Source organism: Gobius niger, assembly GCF_951799975.1.
Source record: "Gobius niger genome assembly, chromosome: 13".
NCBI classification, from domain to species: Eukaryota; Metazoa; Chordata; class Actinopteri; order Gobiiformes; family Gobiidae; genus Gobius; species Gobius niger.
Genome location: NC_136864.1, coordinates 921,237 through 939,152, shown reverse-complemented (window position 1 = coordinate 939,152; position 17,916 = coordinate 921,237). Strand labels below are relative to the sequence as shown.

Here is a 17,916-nt window from a genome sequence, read left to right as displayed (position 1 = left end):
TGGAAACTGTCTGAAAAGTTTAAATATAATATAATATAATATATAATATAAATATAATAATAATTATTATTTATTTAAAAAAAACACTTTTTTGTGACTTTTTTTAAAGTTTGGAACATTTTTGAAAAGTTTGCTTCTTATGTATAAAAAAAGAAAAAGCTTGGAAAATGCTTCAAAAGTAAAAAAAAAAAAGTATATTTTGTAGATTTTCTTAAATGACTATTTTGGAACACATTGGATATGCCTGGAAACTGTTTGAAAAGTGTAAATAAATGAAAAAAAAGAAATAAAAAAAAAAAAAGAAATATATATATATATATATATATATATATATATATATATATATATATATATATTTATATATATATACATTTTTTTTTTCCTATTTTATTTAACTTTAACATTTTGGAACAGTTTTCAAAAGGGACTAAACTTTCAGGCGTTTTCATTCCCCTCTGACTCCACACTTTCCTCAGCCACATTTAGAAGGTTTTTACCTGTAAGGTTCTCCAGTTCCTGCGGCGTCTCCTCTTAAAGTGCTTTAGTTTATCCTCCGGTCACATCCCCCTGCAGCGTCTCCTCTTAAAGTGCTTTAGTTCATCCTCCGGTCACATCCCCCTGCAGCGTCTCCTCTTAAAGTGCTTTAGTTTATCCTCCGGTCATATCCCCCTGCAGCGTCTCCTCTTAAAGTGCTTTAGTTTATTCTCCGGTCACATCCCCCTGCGGCGCCTCCTCCTAAAGTGCTTTAGTTTATTCTCCGGTCACATCCCCCTGCAGCGCCTCCTCTTAAAGAGCTTTAGTTTATCCTCCGGTCACATCCCCCTGCAGCGCCTCCTCTTAAAGTGCTTTAGTTTATCCTCCGGTCACATCCCCCTGCAGCGCCTCCTCCTAAAGTGCTTTAGTTTATTCTCCGGTCACATCCCCCTGCAGCGCCTCCTCTTAAAGAGCTTTAGTTTATCCTCCGGTCACATCCCCCTGCAGCGCCTCCTCTTAAAGAGCTTTAGTTTATCCTCCGGTCACATCCCCCTGCAGCGCCTCCTCCTAAAGTGCTTTAGTTTATTCTCCGGTCACATCCCCCTGCAGCGCCTCCTCTTAAAGAGCTTTAGTTTATCCTCCGGTCACATCCCCCTGCAGCGCCTCCTCTTAAAGTGCTTTAGTTTATCCTCCGGTCACATCCCCCTGCAGCGTCTCCTCTTAAAGTGCTTTAGTTTATCCTCCGGTCACATCCCCCTGCAGCGTCTCCTCTTAAAGTGCTTTAGTTTATCCCCCGGTCACATCCCCCTGCGGCGTCTCCTCTTAAAGTGCTTTAGTTTATTCTCCGGTCACTTCCCCCTGCGGCGCCTCCTCTTAAAGTGCTTTAGTTTATTCTCCGGTCACATCCCCCTGCGGCGTCTCCTCTTAAACTGTTTTAGTTTATCCCCCGGTCACATCCCCCTGCAGCGTCTCCTCTTAAAGTGCTTTAGTTTATCCCCCGGTCACATCCCCCTGCAGCGTCTCCTCTTAAAGTGCTTTAGTTTATCCTCCGGTCACACCCCCCTGCAGCGCCTCCTCTTAAAGTGCTTTAGTTTATCCTCCGGTCACATCCCCCTGCTGCGTCTCCTCTTAAAGTGCTTTAGTTTATCCTCCGGTCACACCCCCCTGCAGCGCCTCCTCTTAAAGTGCTTTAGTTTATCCTCCGGTCACATCCCCCTGCGGCGTCTCCTCTTAAAGTGCTTTAGTTTATCCTCCGGTCACATCCCCCTGCAGCGTCTCCTCCTAAAGTGCTTTAGTTTATCCTCCGGTCACATCCCCCTGCAGCGTCTCCTCTTAAAGTGCTTTAGTTTATCCCCCGGTCACATCCCCCCTGCAACGTCTCCTCTTAAAGTGCTTTAGTTTATCCTCCGGTCACATCCCCCTGCGGCGTCTCCTCCTAAAGTGCTTTAGTTTATCCTCCGGTCACATCCCCCTGCGGCGTCTCCTCTTAAAGTGCTTTAGTTTATCCTCCGGTCACATCCCCCTGCAGCGTCTCCTCTTAAAGTGCTTTAGTTTATCCTCCGGTCACATCCCCCTGCGGCGTCTCCTCCTAAAGTGCTTTAGTTTATCCTCCGGTCACATCCCCCTGCAGCGTCTCCTCTTAAAGTGCTTTAGTTTATTCTCCGGTCACATCCCCCTGCGGCGTCTCCTCTTAAAGTGCTTTAGTTTATTCTCCGGTCACATCCCCCTGCGGCGTCTCCTCTTAAAGTGCTTTAGTTTATCCTCCGGTCACATCCCCCTGCAGCGTCTCCTCTTAAAGTGCTTTAGTTTATCCTCCGGTCACATCCCCCTGCGGCGTCTCCTCTTAAAGTGCTTTAGTTTATCCTCCGGTCACATCCCCCTGCAGCGTCTCCTCCTAAAGTGCTTTAGTTTATTCTCCGGTCACATCCCCCTGCAGCGCCTCCTCTTAAAGTGCTTTAGTTTACCCTCCGGTCACATCCCCCTGCAGCGCCTCCTCTTAAAGTGCTTTAGTTTACCCTCCGGTCACATCCCCCTGCAGCGTCTCCTCCTAAAGTGCTTTAGTTTATCCTCCGGTCACATCCCCCTGCAGCGTCTCCTCCTAAAGTGCTTTAGTTTATCCTCCGGTCACATCCCCCTGCAGCGTCTCCTCCTAAAGTGCTTTAGTTTATTCTCCGGTCACATCCCCCTGCAGCGCCTCCTCTTAAAGTGCTTTAGTTTATTCTCCGGTCACATCCCCCTGCAGCGCCTCCTCTTAAAGTGCTTTAGTTTACCCTCCGGTCACATCCCCCTGCGGCGTCTCCTCTTAAAGTGCTTTAGTTTATCCTCCGGTCACATCCCCCTGCTGCGTCTCCTCTTAAAGTGCTTTAGTTTATCCTCCGGTCACATCCCCCTGCGGCGTCTCCTCTTAAAGTGCTTTAGTTTATCCTCCGGTCACATCCCCCTGCAGCGTCTCCTCTTAAAGTGCTTTAGTTTATCCTCCGGTCACATCCCCCCTGCAGCGCCTCCTCTTAAAGTGCTTTAGTTTATCCTCCGGTCACATCCCCCTGCAGCGTCTCCTCTTAAAGTGCTTTAGTTTATCCTCCGGTCATATAAAGTGCTTTAGTTTATCCTCCGGTCATATAAAGTGCTTTAGTTTATCCTCCGGTCACATCCCCCTGCGGCGTCTCCTCTTAAAGTGCTTTAGTTTATCCTCCGGTCACATCCCCCTGCTGCGTCTCCTCTTAAAGTGCTTTAGTTTATCCTCCGGTCACATCCCCCTGCGGCGTCTCCTCTTAAAGTGCTTTAGTTTATCCTCCGGTCACATCCCCCTGCAGCGTCTCCTCTTAAAGTGCTTTAGTTTATCCTCCGGTCACATCCCCCCTGCGGCGTCTCCTCTTAAAGTGCTTTAGTTTATCCTCCGGTCACATCCCCCTGCGGCGTCTCCTCCTAAAGTGCTTTAGTTTATCCTCCGGTCACATCCCCCTGCGGCGTCTCCTCTTAAAGTGCTTTAGTTTATCCTCCGGTCACATCCCCCTGCAGCGTCTCCTCTTAAAGTGCTTTAGTTTATCCTCCGGTCACATCCCCCTGCGGCGTCTCCTCCTAAAGTGCTTTAGTTTATCCTCCGGTCACATCCCCCTGCAGCGTCTCCTCTTAAAGTGCTTTAGTTTATCCTCCGGTCACATCCCCCCTGCAGCGTCTCCTCCTAAAGAGCTTTAGTTTATCCTCCGGTCACATCCCCCTGCAGCGTCTCCTCTTAAAGTGCTTTAGTTTATTCTCCGGTCACATCCCCCTGCGGCGTCTCCTCTTAAAGTGCTTTAGTTTATCCTCCGGTCACATCCCCCTGCAGCGTCTCCTCTTAAAGTGCTTTAGTTTATCCTCCGGTCACATCCCCCTGCGGCGTCTCCTCTTAAAGTGCTTTAGTTTATCCTCCGGTCACATCCCCCTGCAGCGCCTCCTCTTAAAGTGCTTTAGTTTACCCTCCGGTCACATCCCCCTGCAGCGCCTCCTCTTAAAGTGCTTTAGTTTACCCTCCGGTCACATCCCCCTGCAGCGTCTCCTCCTAAAGTGCTTTAGTTTATCCTCCGGTCACATCCCCCTGCAGCGTCTCCTCCTAAAGTGCTTTAGTTTATCCTCCGGTCACATCCCCCTGCGGCGCCTCCTCTTAAAGTGCTTTAGTTTATCCTCCGGTCACATCCCCCTGCAGCGCCTCCTCTTAAAGTGCTTTAGTTTACCCTCCGGTCACATCCCCCTGCAGCGCCTCCTCTTAAAGTGCTTTAGTTTATTCTCCGGTCACATCCCCCTGCAGCGCCTCCTCTTAAAGTGCTTTAGTTTACCCTCCGGTCACATCCCCCTGCGGCGTCTCCTCTTAAAGTGCTTTAGTTTATCCTCCGGTCACATCCCCCTGCTGCGTCTCCTCTTAAAGTGCTTTAGTTTATCCTCCGGTCACATCCCCCTGCGGCGTCTCCTCTTAAAGTGCTTTAGTTTATCCTCCGGTCACATCCCCCTGCAGCGTCTCCTCTTAAAGTGCTTTAGTTTATCCTCCGGTCACATCCCCCCTGCAGCGCCTCCTCTTAAAGTGCTTTAGTTTATCCTCCGGTCACATCCCCCTGCAGCGTCTCCTCTTAAAGTGCTTTAGTTTATCCTCCGGTCATATAAAGTGCTTTAGTTTATCCTCCGGTCATATAAAGTGCTTTAGTTTATCCTCCGGTCACATCCCCCTGCGGCGTCTCCTCTTAAAGTGCTTTAGTTTATCCTCCGGTCACATCCCCCTGCTGCGTCTCCTCTTAAAGTGCTTTAGTTTATCCTCCGGTCACATCCCCCTGCGGCGTCTCCTCTTAAAGTGCTTTAGTTTATCCTCCGGTCACATCCCCCTGCAGCGTCTCCTCTTAAAGTGCTTTAGTTTATCCTCCGGTCACATCCCCCCTGCGGCGTCTCCTCTTAAAGTGCTTTAGTTTATCCTCCGGTCACATCCCCCTGCAGCGTCTCCTCCTAAAGTGCTTTAGTTTATTCTCCGGTCATATAAAGTGCTTTAGTTTATCCTCCGGTCATATAAAGTGCTTTAGTTTATCCCCCTCTGTGTGGGTCAGTGTGAACAGCGGTGCGGGGGCCTGAACCGGGCCGTGGACGCCGTGTTTGCGGTCGGTGGTGGGAAACGCTGCTCCTTTATGTCGTTTTAAAGGTACAGAAGTGAAGATGAGTGGGTGGGGTGTCTGGTTTTTGTGCTGCTGAAGTGTCTTTAAATGAAGGTCATGGTTTTTGTAAATGGTGTGTTTTTGTTTTTTTGTGAAATAAATATTCTATTTCTTATGTTCCGTGTGTTTTATTTACGGACGCGTGTTTAACAGACACATGTTTACGGACACATGTTTACAGACACATGTTTACGGACACGTGTTTACAGACACATGTTTACAGACAAGTGTTTACACACACGTGTTTACGGACACATGTTTACAGACACATGTTTACACACACATGTTTACAGACAAGTGTTTACAGACACATGTTTACACACACATGTTTACAGACAAGTGTTTACAGACACATGTTTACGGACAAGTGTTTACACACACGTGTTTACGGACACGTGTTTACGGACACATGTTTACGGACACATGTTTACTTACACGTGTTTACAGACAAGTGTTTACACACACGTGTTTACGGACACATGTTTACAGACACATGTTTACACACACATGTTTACAGACAAGTGTTTACAGACACATGTTTACACACACATGTTTACAGACAAGTGTTTACAGACACATGTTTACGGACAAGTGTTTACACACACATGTTTACGGACACGTGTTTACGGACACATGTTTACGGACACATGTTTACTTACACGTGTTTACAGACAAGTGTTTACACACACGTGTTTACGGACACATGTTTACGGACACATGTTTACAGACACATGTTTACAGATGTGCAGTTCTTCTGTTCTGTGAGTTATTCAGGAAATCATCCATTTAAAGATTATTTTCTCTCTTTAACCACAAGGAGGCGACGCTTCATCATTTAAATGTTTACAGTTGTTTTTCCTCTGAGAACATCTGTGGATCTAAAACCACACATTTAAACCTCTGGACAATATTTACATTTGTCACAGAAACATCTGTAACTTTACACATATATAAGAATAATAAACAGTGTTGGGATATAACGGGATAATGTAGTAACAGTTACAAGTACATGTGAAAGTATTTAGATTACAGTTACTTTACTCAAATCAAAGATGACGTTACAATAATCAGGGAAAAAGCTTTTTATTCATAACGAGCAAAAATAAACATATACTGTATTTATACATAAATGATAATATATATAACACATTTGTACAGAGATATAATGTACTTTGAAAGTATTCAAAAGTATCCAGTATTCTGTAACTATTCTCCAACACTGAAAACATGTGATACATTTCCACCTTTGTGACTGGCTCCTGTTTATGAGCGGGAAATGTAATATAATATGTATATTATATTACATGTGTATATCCATGTAATATAATAACATCCATCTTAAAGTGTTATTACTGTTATTACTACTGTTATTACTGTTGTTATTACTGTTATTACTGTTATTACTGTTGTTATTACTGTTATTACTGTTATTACTGTTGTTATTACTGTTATTACTGTTATTACTGTTATTACTGTTGTTACTGTTAATACTGTTGTTATTACTGTTATTACTGTTATTACTGTTGTTATTACTGTTATTACTGTTATTACTGTTATTACTGTTGTTACTGTTAATACTGTTGTTATTACTGTTGTTATTACTGACCCGAGGGCCGACGAGATCCTGATCCAAAAGGTCAATGGGACCCAGGCTGTGTTGTATACAGTGTTGCCATGGTGACGACCAGGAACCCCCATGTTATACTACATAGATCCCCCTGTCAGGAGCGTGTGGACAGCGCGTTAGCGCCCCCTGTCAGGAGCGTGTGGAGGCGCACATGGAACTACGGCCCGTCAGGGCGGTCCACACTGATCTGGAAATGACAACAAGATTTGGGGCGCACTAGCGCCACCTGCAGGTTGTGGCTATGTGTGTGTGTTGTGTGTTTGTGTGTGTGTGTTGTGTGTATTGTGTTGTTGTTGTTGGGATTGTGTCTTGTGTGTGTGTTGTTGTGATTGTGTCTTGTGTGTTTGTGTTGTTGTGTGTTTGTGTTGTTGTGTGTTTGTGTTGTTGTTGTGATTGTGTCTTGTGTGTTTGTGTTGTTGTGTGTTTGTGTTGTTGTGTGTTTGTGTTGTTGTTGTGATTGTGTCTTGTGTGTTTGTGTTGTTGTGTGTTTGTGTTGTTGTTGTGATTGTGTCTTGTGTGTTTGTGTTGTTGTGTGTGTGTGTTGTTGTGTTGTCACACACTGAGCTGCTGAACACTGGAGTTTCCTCAGGTTTAGTAAAGTGTGTTATTCACACGCTGAGGCTGAAATATAGTTTTGAGTTTAATGAACATCAGGGCGATAAACTGGAGTGGGCGTGTCCCGGGCGGGTCCCGCCCTCGGTGGAGGCTGTGCCGTGCAATGCCGCTTGCGGCTTTAATTTGCTCTGATCTTTTTTTGTTTGTGTAAAAATCTGTGTGAATCTTGAAATGTACAGTTAATGTGGAGAAACTGAATCAGTGAAAGAAACATGTTTGTTTAGAGACAAAACTGGACCCTTTGTTTATTTATTTATTTATTTATTTATTTGTCTATCTATTTATCTATCTATTTATCTATCTATTTATTTATCTATTTATTTATTTTTATCTCCGTGTTGCAGCAGTGTCCCCCTTCAGTGAAGAGATGCGCGCGGGGGCTGAGTGAAGGGTGAGTGTGGGGACAGGGGGGACTCTCTGCTCTCAGGGGGCGGGCGCTGGGCGGAGCCTCCTCGCGCTGACGCGCTGACGCAGCCCTCCCTGGCGCGCCGCTCCTGCCTTTGTGTCCGCTCTTTGTGCGCCTGTGTGAACAGACCTTCAGCTCTTCCTCTGTGAGACCATGCCGAGCCTGCTGCTGCTGGCGGGGATCATGGAGAAAAACGGCGGCTACACCGGGGACGCCTTCGGGAGCGAGGCGCTGCACGTGCCGCCGGACGAGGACGAGGAGGAGTCCCGCGCGCTGCGGGTCGCGCTGGGCCAGTTGTCTCTGTTGGGTCTGGGGGACGGTCTGGGGGAAGGTGAGGACGGCGCGCCCCCGGGAGTCAACAACAACAACAACAACCACCACCAGCAGCAGCAGCAGTACGAGCCGCCCGAGGGCAACGCCAAGGCGCGCGGCTGCAACATCACGGAGTGCGTCCCGGTGCCGAGCTCGGAGCATGTGGCGGAGATCGTGGGGAGACAAGGTAAACTCACTTTCCCGCGGCTTCTTTGTGTCGCTCTTTGTGTCTGAGGCAGGACCGAGCCCCGGGAGGAGCCCGGGAGGAGCCCCGGGAGGAGCTCCGGGAGGTCCGGCGGTGCTGGGGGGTCCCGGGGCGCGGGGGGGTCCACACACGTGCGGCGGCTCTGCCTCTGCGGGACAAAGAGCCGCGTGCTTCTTTGTTCCTCTCGCGCGGAAAGTCCGGGGCCACTCACTGCGGACGGACCGGGCAGGAGCCTCCGCGCGGAACACGGTGTTTCCGCGTCCCGATCATCGATAGGTTTATCGATCCGCGCGGAGCCCAGACGCACGGGGCGCGCGCAGACGGGGCGCAGGGAGGGGCGCGTCAGGACAGACACAAAGCCCTGGGATTGTAGCGTAAGCACGTGGAGCTGAGGAGGAGCGGGGCGTGCGTGGCTCCGCGTGTCCCCGCGTGTCCCCGCGTGTCCCCCGCTGACCCCCGGACACCGGCGGAGCCTCCCCGACCCCCGGGCCCCGCGCGAGGCGGCGGAACAGCGGCGGCGTGTTGTTGTTTGGCCCGAGACACCGACACACCGACACACCCACCTCCATCAGCTCCATCACTGAGCCCCATCAGTGCGGGAGGGGGCTGCGGAGCGGAGCGCAGCAAGTACAGGCCCCGCGCAGCCAGGGCCCCTCACATCCAGGGCCCCTCTCATCCAGGGCCCCTCACATCCAGGGCCCCTCACATCCAGGGCCCCTCTCATCCAGGGCCCCTCACATCCAGGACCCCTCACATCCAGGGCCCCTCACATCCAGGACCCCTCACATCCAGGGCCCCTCACATCCAGGACCCCTCACATCCAGGGTCCCTCACATCCAGGACCCCTCACATCCAGGACCCCTCACATCCAGGACCCCTCACATCCAGGACCCCTCACATCCAGGGTCCCTCACATCCAGGGCCCTTCACATCCAGGGCCCCTCACATCCAGGGCCCCTCACATCCAGGGCCCCTCTCATCCAGGGCCCCTCTCATCCAGGGCCCCTCTCATCCAGAACCCCTCACATCCAGGGTCCGTCACATCCAGGGTCCCTCACATCCAGGGCCCCTCTCATCCAGGGTCCCTCACATCCAGGGTCCCTCACATCCAGGGCTCCTCACATCCAGAGCCCCTCACATCCAGGGTCCCTCACATCCAGGACCCCTCACATCCAGGGCCCCTCTCATCCAGGGTCCCTCACATCCAGGGTCCCTCACATCCAGGGCTCCTCACATCCAGAGCCCCTCACATCCAGGACCCCTCTCATCCAGGTCTCCTCACATCCAGGGTCCCTCACATCCAGGGCCCCTCACATCCAGGTCCCCTCTCATCCAGGACCCCTCACATCCAGGGCCCCTCACATCCAGGGCCCCTCACATCCAGGTCCCCTCTCATCCAGGACCCCTCACATCCAGGGCCCCTCACATCCAGGGCCCCTCACATCCAGGGCCCCTCTACAGACGAGCCTGACGTTCTTCTGTTTTTCTGGTTCTGGACGACACGTGTTTGAGCATCGGCAAAAGCATCGGGCTCCAGTGTGGCTTTACCCAAATCTAAAAGCCTCAAAATAGCAACAAACTGGAGGAAATGCTCTTGGTTAAAGCGGTGAAGGGTTAAAGGTCAGACAGACGTTAAAGCTGCAGTTCGTGATCTTTGATTCCTGTAAACGATGACGTCATACATTTAACCCCTTAACACCCGCCCGAACCGAGAGCATTTTCTCCAGGTCGGCTTTACCCCAATCCAAAAGCTTCTGGGAAAAAGTGAGAAAACTGGGACGAAAACAATGATGGAAATGGGACAAAAAAGGGATGAAAAATGGATGAAAAAGAGGCAAAAAATGTCACAACAAATTGGCGGAGAAATGGCAAAAATGTGACAAAAAAATTACAAAAATATGATAAAAAAGTGATTAAAAAATTACAAAAATGTGATAAAAATGTGACAAAAAAGTGACGAAAAATTGATGAAAAAATTACAAAAATGTGACAAAAATGTGATAAAAAATTGATAAAAATGTGACAAAGAAGTGACAAAAACATTGACAAAAAAGTGACGAAAAATGGATGAAAAAGTGGCAAAAATGTGACAAAAAAATTACAAAAAAATTACAAAAATATGACAAAAAAGTGTTTAAAAAAATAACAAAAATGTGATAAAAATGTGACAAAAAAGTGACGAAAAATTGATGAAAAAGTGGCAAAAATGTGACAAAAAAATGACAAAAATGTGACAAAAAATGACAAAAATGTGACAAAAAATGACAAAAAAGTTACTAAAATGAGTTGAACACCCAACAAAAAAGTGATGGAAAAAAAATGTGACGTGAGGAAAAAGCTCCTCTGGGTTCAGGCGGGGGTTAAGAGGTTAAACCTGTAATAACGATTCCCTGAACAGTCGTTATTACTTTATTGTTCTGACCAGATGAAAGTCGTAACAAGTGTAATAAATACGGTTAATAATGGGACAATTCCACCTTTCTGTCGTAATAAAACGGTCACTGACAGTGGTCCTCAACCCGGGGTCCCCAACCCGGGGCCCGTGAAAGTGAGCAGATTATTCATGTTAATTTAAAGCAGTACTAAGTAACGTATTTACCTTAATAAATCCTCCCCGTCGTCCCTGTGGGGGTGATACAAGTGTTTATGGGATGATTGGAGGGTCTTTCATCGCCCCCTGGTGTCTCTGGACAGAAAACCATGTTTGCAACTTCTCTGCCACCGGTGCGGAGAAAGCAATACACACTAATGGAATCACGAAGAAGAAGCTAACATGCTAACGGGCAAAGCTAACTGCGGCTAACATCACTTTAAACAGTATTTACAGCCAAGTTTGAGTGAAAAAAAAATGTTATAAGTTAAAAAATCTTAACTTGCTACGACACCTGCAGTTGCGCTCATGGCCTCTAGGGGGAAGAGTTACTTAGTACTGCTTTAAAGGAAAGTTTAATGAGGTTTTTGATTTGTGATGTTTGGCTTCTGTCGTAGTTTAGTCACAGTGTAATAACATTGTAATAATAATGTAATAAAAGTCAGGACTTCAGGGGGGACGCCGGACGGAAGAGTTTGGGAACCACTGACCTGACAGAGAAAACAAAGACAGTTTAACCTCTTAACTCCCGCCTGAACCGAGAGCGTTCTCTCCAGTTCAGCTTTACCCCAATCCTGTAGGCCAGTGTAACGCCTCATTTGAAAGCTAAGACCTACAAAACTCATCTGAATGGATCTTTTTTCTCGTTTTTTTTTGGTTATTCAAGTCATTTTTGTAATTTTTTTTCTTCATTGCTTTTTTCACTTTTTGTCACATTTTTGTCATTTTTTGTAAATTTTTTTGTCATTTTTTCGTCCATTTTTTGTCCTTTTTTTAAATAATTTTTTCGTCATTTTTTATCATTTTTAAGTAAATTGTTTGTCATTTTTCGTCAATTTTTTTGTCCATTTTTTGTCTTTTTTTAAATCATTTTTTTGTCACATTTCCATCATTGTTTTCGTCTCAGTTCTGTCGCTTTTGGATTGGGGTAAAGCCGAACTGGAGAAAATGTGCTCAGCTCAGGTGGGAGTTAAGGGGTTGAGTAAAGTCAGATTAAATTGAGTTTCTTACATGTGTCTGAACAATAATGTAATAACAACATCATGATTATCTCCTGCAGCCCAGACACTCGGGCCCTCAGGAGGTTTCATTCTGAAGAGGTCAAAGGTCACATGACTGTTTCAATAAAAACGTCTAAGCAGAGTCAGGTCTCGTGTGCGGCTGAGCATCGATATCGGGCCGATGTTTTATCCGATATCTGCTCTGGAATATGTGTGGTCTGGATCCAGGAAACAGAAAAACAACATCAGGATCATCTGCAAAGGCGGGACTTAAAATGAGGAAAAGTCATGTTACAATTGTAAAATCGAGAATCAATGTAGGAAAATTAGTAAGAAGGAAAAAACAAGAAAAGAAAAAAAAGATTGGGTGAAATGGGGCAAATATTGAAGGAAAAAAATGGCGACAACATTTGATTTGAGCTGAAACATGAAGTCTCTTCCTTTAGTGTTTGATCAGATTTCAGTAGAACCTAAACCTGTTTTCACGGTTTCACAGTGTGGCCATGATCGGGGCCACATGTCCACTCTGGAAGAGCCCAGCGGGGCCTCAACCGAGCTTTACCTCAATCTAAAAGCTTCAAAGACGAGGATGAACACGGAGAAAAACTGTGCCGGAAAAGCAACAAAAAAGTGACAAAAACATGACAACAAAGCAATGGGGAAAAAGCAATGAAAAACCCCCCAAAAAAACATAATAACAGAACAAAAACACAACAAAAAACCCATAATAACAGAACAAAAACACAAAAAGTGCCAAAAAAACCATGTGATGAAAACCCACTAAAAAGCCTCAAAAAAGTGACAAAAAAGTGACAAAAACATGACAACAAAACAATGGGGAAAAAAGCAATGAAAAACCAACAAAAAACCCATAATAACAGAACAAAAACACAACAAAAAAACACAAAAAGTGCCAAAAAAACACGTGATGAAAACCCACTAAAAAGCCTCAAAAAAGTCATGAAAAACCAACAAAAAACCCATAATAACAGAACAAAAACACAACAAAAACACAACAAAAAAACACAAAAATGTGACTGAAAAAAAGCAAAAAGTGCCAAAAAAACACGTGATGAAAACCCACTAAAAAGCCTAAAAAAAGTCATGAAAAAGCAACAAAAACGTGACAAAAATGCGGCGACAACGTGACAAAAGGTTTCCATCACTTTTGAAGGTCTTAGCTTTCAAATCAGGCATTACGCTGTTGCTCTTCGGTCAAGGAGCTTTTAGATTTGGGCAAAGCCGAGCTGGAGAAACTCGGTCCAGACGACTGCATTTGTAGAATTTTTTTTAATTTTTATTTCAGGCTAAAATGGGCAGGTTTCAAATTAAAGAAGAAAATACTGAGTTTCTCCAAACCTTCACAGAATCGTGTAAATGTTTCTCCCTCTGAAAAATGCTCCACATGGTTCTTTTGGGACTCTTCCTTTTCCGGGTCACTGATGCTGATGTGCACGGCTGGTGTGACAGCAGGGGGCGCCGTGTGAGAGGCTCATTCACTCAAGACATTTCTCATTTCATTCATCTAGACAAAAGTCAGTTCAAAAACCAAACGGCAAATCTCTGATTCACAAATAATGAGCAAAAATCTGCAACATAAAAGATATACAATAGGATCCGAGCTGCAGTGGATTATTGACTCAGATATCCGTGTTCAGGAGGATAAAGGCGGAGCTACATCGCGCTCCATCTTTGTAAAACATCAGTTTGATTCATTAATTTATTTATCAGGACGATGCACAGTTACATTACGCTCATTCCGCTGCTGCCGGACTGTGGCTTCCTCAAGATGATGATCTGTCCTTCAGATGTGGCTCATTATAATAATAATCATATAATAATATTAATCATGATAATAATAATTACTGTAAAGTAACATGTGCAATAATCTCTGTATCAGCTGCACTTTATTTTTATGCAAAATTGACTTTTTCAAGCTTTACATCATGTTATTAAGTCATTCCCTCATTAAAAACATGGCTGAAGTGTTGCCTTGGCACATTCACGTATTTCTGAGTCATCTGTAGAAACTCTGATGGCGGCCATTTTAGGGATAGGTTTGCCTGAGTCCTGCTAGGAACGCCCCCACCTCCTGGAGACGCCTCCGAGCTTTCGTCACCAGCCGAGTAACCAACCACTGTCCCTCTGCAGAACCCCCTCCCCGCAGTGTCCAGCCCTAAGATGTAAACAGAGTCATCATGGAGGATTAGCTTCATGTGTTCTGTGTACTCTGAGACTTTTACAAAGACACACATCAGTGTTTCTGTTACCGAAACACCCAGGATTAAAACCGGTGACAAGAACACTTATTTCAGTGTCTGGTTCTGCGCTGGGCCTTGATGATGCACAGAGCCTCCGGAGAAAGCTAATGCTAAGCTAAACCTCGAGTCATCACGTGAAAACGAGAAATATGCACAAATAAAGTCAATAAAAGCACCGCACACATAAAGAACCGTTTAACAATGATCACACGGAGTCTGGCTTGTTGATTTCGTAGTTTATTGCTCACATTTCATCTACAGTGAGTCGTAGCCGAGTGGTTTTCTCCCGGAGCTAAGGCACTATTAGCCGCGACAAGCTAACAACCTTCACCTTCACAACATTCATTGAAAACAGGCAGCATATTATGCACAAATAACGTCAATAAAGCAGCAGCTACTCGAAGCAGCCTTTACGATGATCACACAATGAGCCTGGCTTTACACATTTGTGGTTTATTGCAGACTTTTCATCAACAATGAGCTGTAGTCGATTATAACAAGCTAACGGGTAACCTCGAAAAAACATTGTCCACCTGCACAGATAATGTCCGTCTTTGAATCGTATGGGCTCCTGCAGATCCTGGTGTCGTCCATGGGGGTATAGTTAGAGATCCATAGGGCATGGCAGATGCAAAGAGAAGCCTCCAAACAGCAGTTATTTTTCAGGCAAGAGCCCCTTCCAAGCGTCCGGTGTGGAAGGTTCGTTTCCAAATAATATCCTGTGTGGCCATTGTTCACAAAGTGATAAACAGTAGCTCCTTTCCAACAATAAAAATTAAAATGCACCGATCGTAGTTTCAATACTGTTGAGACAACGAGCGCAGTGTTGTGATGCCACAGACAGCGTGTGGAGGGGGCGTGTCGGAAAGGGTCAGGGAGCGTCTTAAAGAGACAGAGGCCTATTTCAAGTCATTTGCTACGGCCATTTTGAAAGAGCAATTTTATACAAGGCAGTTATTCTAATTTACTGCATTTACAGACCAACAGAAGGTTTGTCATCATTGTAGTGAGCATTTGAGCCGCCGCGGTCGAGGAAACTGAAGCTCCGCCTTCGTCTCCTCAGATCCTCAGAGCGTGGTGTCCTGCACTGGTCAGCTCCTCCTGAGTCTCGCCCGGATACCTCCTCGTTTGTTTGCTCCTCCTCTGAGCCTCTTCAGTTTCTCAAGTCTCAAAGCCTCGTCATGTGACTTTACCGACAGAAACACGTTAGTGTTTGACACGTTAGTGACCAAACGTTCACTGTTGTTTCAGTCGCACCGTAACACGGTTTGTCGCGTGTTGGTCATACTTTAACACGCGTGTGTCTCTCTCCGCAGGCTGTTGCGTGTTCTTTGCGTGTTCTCTAACACACGTGTCTCTCTCTCTCCGCAGGCTGTTGCGTGTTCTTAGCGTGTTCTTAGCGTGTTCTCTAACACGCGTGTGTCTCTCTCTCCACAGGCTGTAGCGTGTTCTTTGCGTGTTCTTAGCGTGTTCTCTAACACGCGTGTGTCTCTCTCTCCACAGGCTGTAGCGTGTTCTTTGCGTGTTCTCTAACACGCGTGTCTCTCTCTCCGCAGGCTGTTGCGTGTTCTTAGCGTGTTCTTAGCGTGTTCTCTAACACGCGTGTGTCTCTCTCTCCACAGGCTGTAGCGTGTTCTTTGCGTGTTCTCTAACACGCGTGTCTCTCTCCGCAGGCTGTTGCGTGTTCTCTAACACGTGTGTCTCTCTCCGCAGGCTGTAGCGTGTTCTCTAACACGTGTGTCTCTCTCCGCAGGCTGTAGCGTGTTCTTAGCGTGTGCTCTAACACGTGTGTCTCTCTCTCCGCAGGCTGTAAGATCAAGGCGCTCCGGGCTAAGACCAACACGTACATAAAGACGCCGGTGCGCGGCGAGGAGCCCGTGTTCCTGATCACGGGCCGGAAGGAGGACGTGGCGTTGGCGCGGCGGGAGATCATCTCTGCGGCCGAGCACTTCTCGATGCTTCGCGCCTCCAGGAACAAGCTGGGCCTGAGCTTCAGCGGCTCGCCGCCGGCGCCGCTGCCCGGACAGACCACCATCCAGGTGCGCGTGCCGTACCGCGTGGTCGGGCTGGTGGTCGGCCCCAAAGGCTCCACCATCAAACGCATCCAGCAGCAGACCTGCACATACATCGTCACGCCCAGCCGTGACCGCGACCCCGTGTTCGAGATCACGGGCTCGCCCAGTAACGCCGAGCGCGCCCGCGAGGAGATCGAGGCGCACATCGCCTTCCGCACGGGCGGCCTGCACGAGCACAACAACGAGAACGACTGCCTGGGCTCCTCCGGGCCCCCCGGGGGGGGCGGGGCCCTGGAGAGCCGCCTGCAGCAGGTGTGGGGCGTGTCCCAGCGCAAACCGCTCAGCAGTTACCGCCAGAACTTCCCGGAGCCGCAGGGGGGCGGGGACAACGGCGGCGTGTTCAAGGACAAGCCCGCCTCCTACTTCGACCCCGACCAGAGCTGGGACTCGGACTTCAAACAGGCCTTCTACACCCAGCAGCGCTCCAAGAGCTTCGCCGGCCTGGCCCTGCCCCTGACCCGCTCGCCCGGCCTGTCCGACGGCCTGGCGCCCGCCGCCGGCCCCGCCCACGCCCGCCGCGCCCACAGCGAGCCTTCGGGAGGCGAGGGCTTCCCCGGGCGCCTGCCTCTGCCCGACTCCCCCCCGGCCGGCGTGCGGGACTGCATGACCTGCTTCGAGAGCAAAGTGACGGCCGCCCTGGTGCCGTGCGGTCATAACCTGTTCTGCATGGAGTGCGCCATCCGCATCTGCGAGCTGAAGACGCCCGAGTGCCCCATGTGCCACAGCACGGTGACCCAGGCCATCCGGATATTCTCCTAACGCCCCCGACCCAACCCCCCCCCCGCTTTTTACACCTGACTTTGCTTTTCCTACACGATGAACATCTATATTTTATAAGATTTGTTTCTAAAGCTTCGATTGTTTTGGTTTTGCTGCTTTTTTAATCTATGAAGAACTTTGTCAGAAGAAGAAGAAGAAGAAGAAGAAGAAGAAGAAGAAGAGGAGGAAGACCAGCGTGTGGAGTCTTCTGAAGACGGGAGGGAGGATCGTTTTTGCACCTTAGGCTTCAGAGGCAGAGTCTAAACGTCCAGAAGCCTCAGCGAGGCTCTGACCTCTGACCTCTGAGGTCAGAGCCTCGCCGGGGCTCACGGGACTGTGGGGGTCAGGAGTTTAGAAGGACTTTGTTTGGCCGGTTTAGGGTCTTTAAGGTATTTGGGCAGGTTTAGGGGCGGGGTTTAGGGGCGGGGTTTAGGTCGCATTTGGGCGGGTTCTGGAGTTGTATTTGGGTGGGTTTAGGGGCGGGGTTTAGGGGGTCGTATTTGGGCGGTTTAGGGGCGGGGTTTAGTGTCATGTTGGGGCGGGTTTAGGGTCATATTGGGGCGGGTTCAGGGGCGGGTTCAGGGGTCGTATTTGGTTTAGGAGGCGGAGTTCTGCTCACGAGGAGCAGGTGGTGAAGTGGAGGAAGTGGAGGATGTGGGAAGTGAAGTCCGCCCTCTGTAAAGCGAGGCGGCACACCCTGGTGGTAGCAGTTGTTACTGCACGACTCTGAAAGCACTTGTGGCTTCAGTGCAGGCACTGGTCCAACATGTGCCGCGGCCCCCAGGGCCCCGTGGCCCCCAGAGGCCCGTGGCCCCCGGGGGCCCGTGCTGGGGCCTCAGGCCCTCAGTGAATGACTGCAGTGAATACGGTTGGGTTCGATCAGACTGATTTGCACACAGGTGCAGCCCATGTGACTCTGTG

General features: G+C 48.1%; 1 protein-coding gene across 1 annotated transcript; it reads left to right on the top strand.

Moving 5' to 3' along the window:
- Nucleotides 1-7,898: 7,898 nt before the first annotated feature.
- Nucleotides 7,899-16,997, top strand: mex3a (mex-3 RNA binding family member A). The gene is made up of 2 exons (XM_079569277.1): nucleotides 7,899-8,291; nucleotides 15,968-16,997. The coding sequence occupies exons 1-2, from the start codon at nucleotides 7,946-7,948 to the stop codon at nucleotides 16,993-16,995; spliced, it is 1,374 nt and encodes a 457-aa protein (XP_079425403.1). The 5' UTR covers nucleotides 7,899-7,945; the 3' UTR covers nucleotides 16,996-16,997.
- Nucleotides 16,998-17,916: the final 919 nt, after the last annotated feature.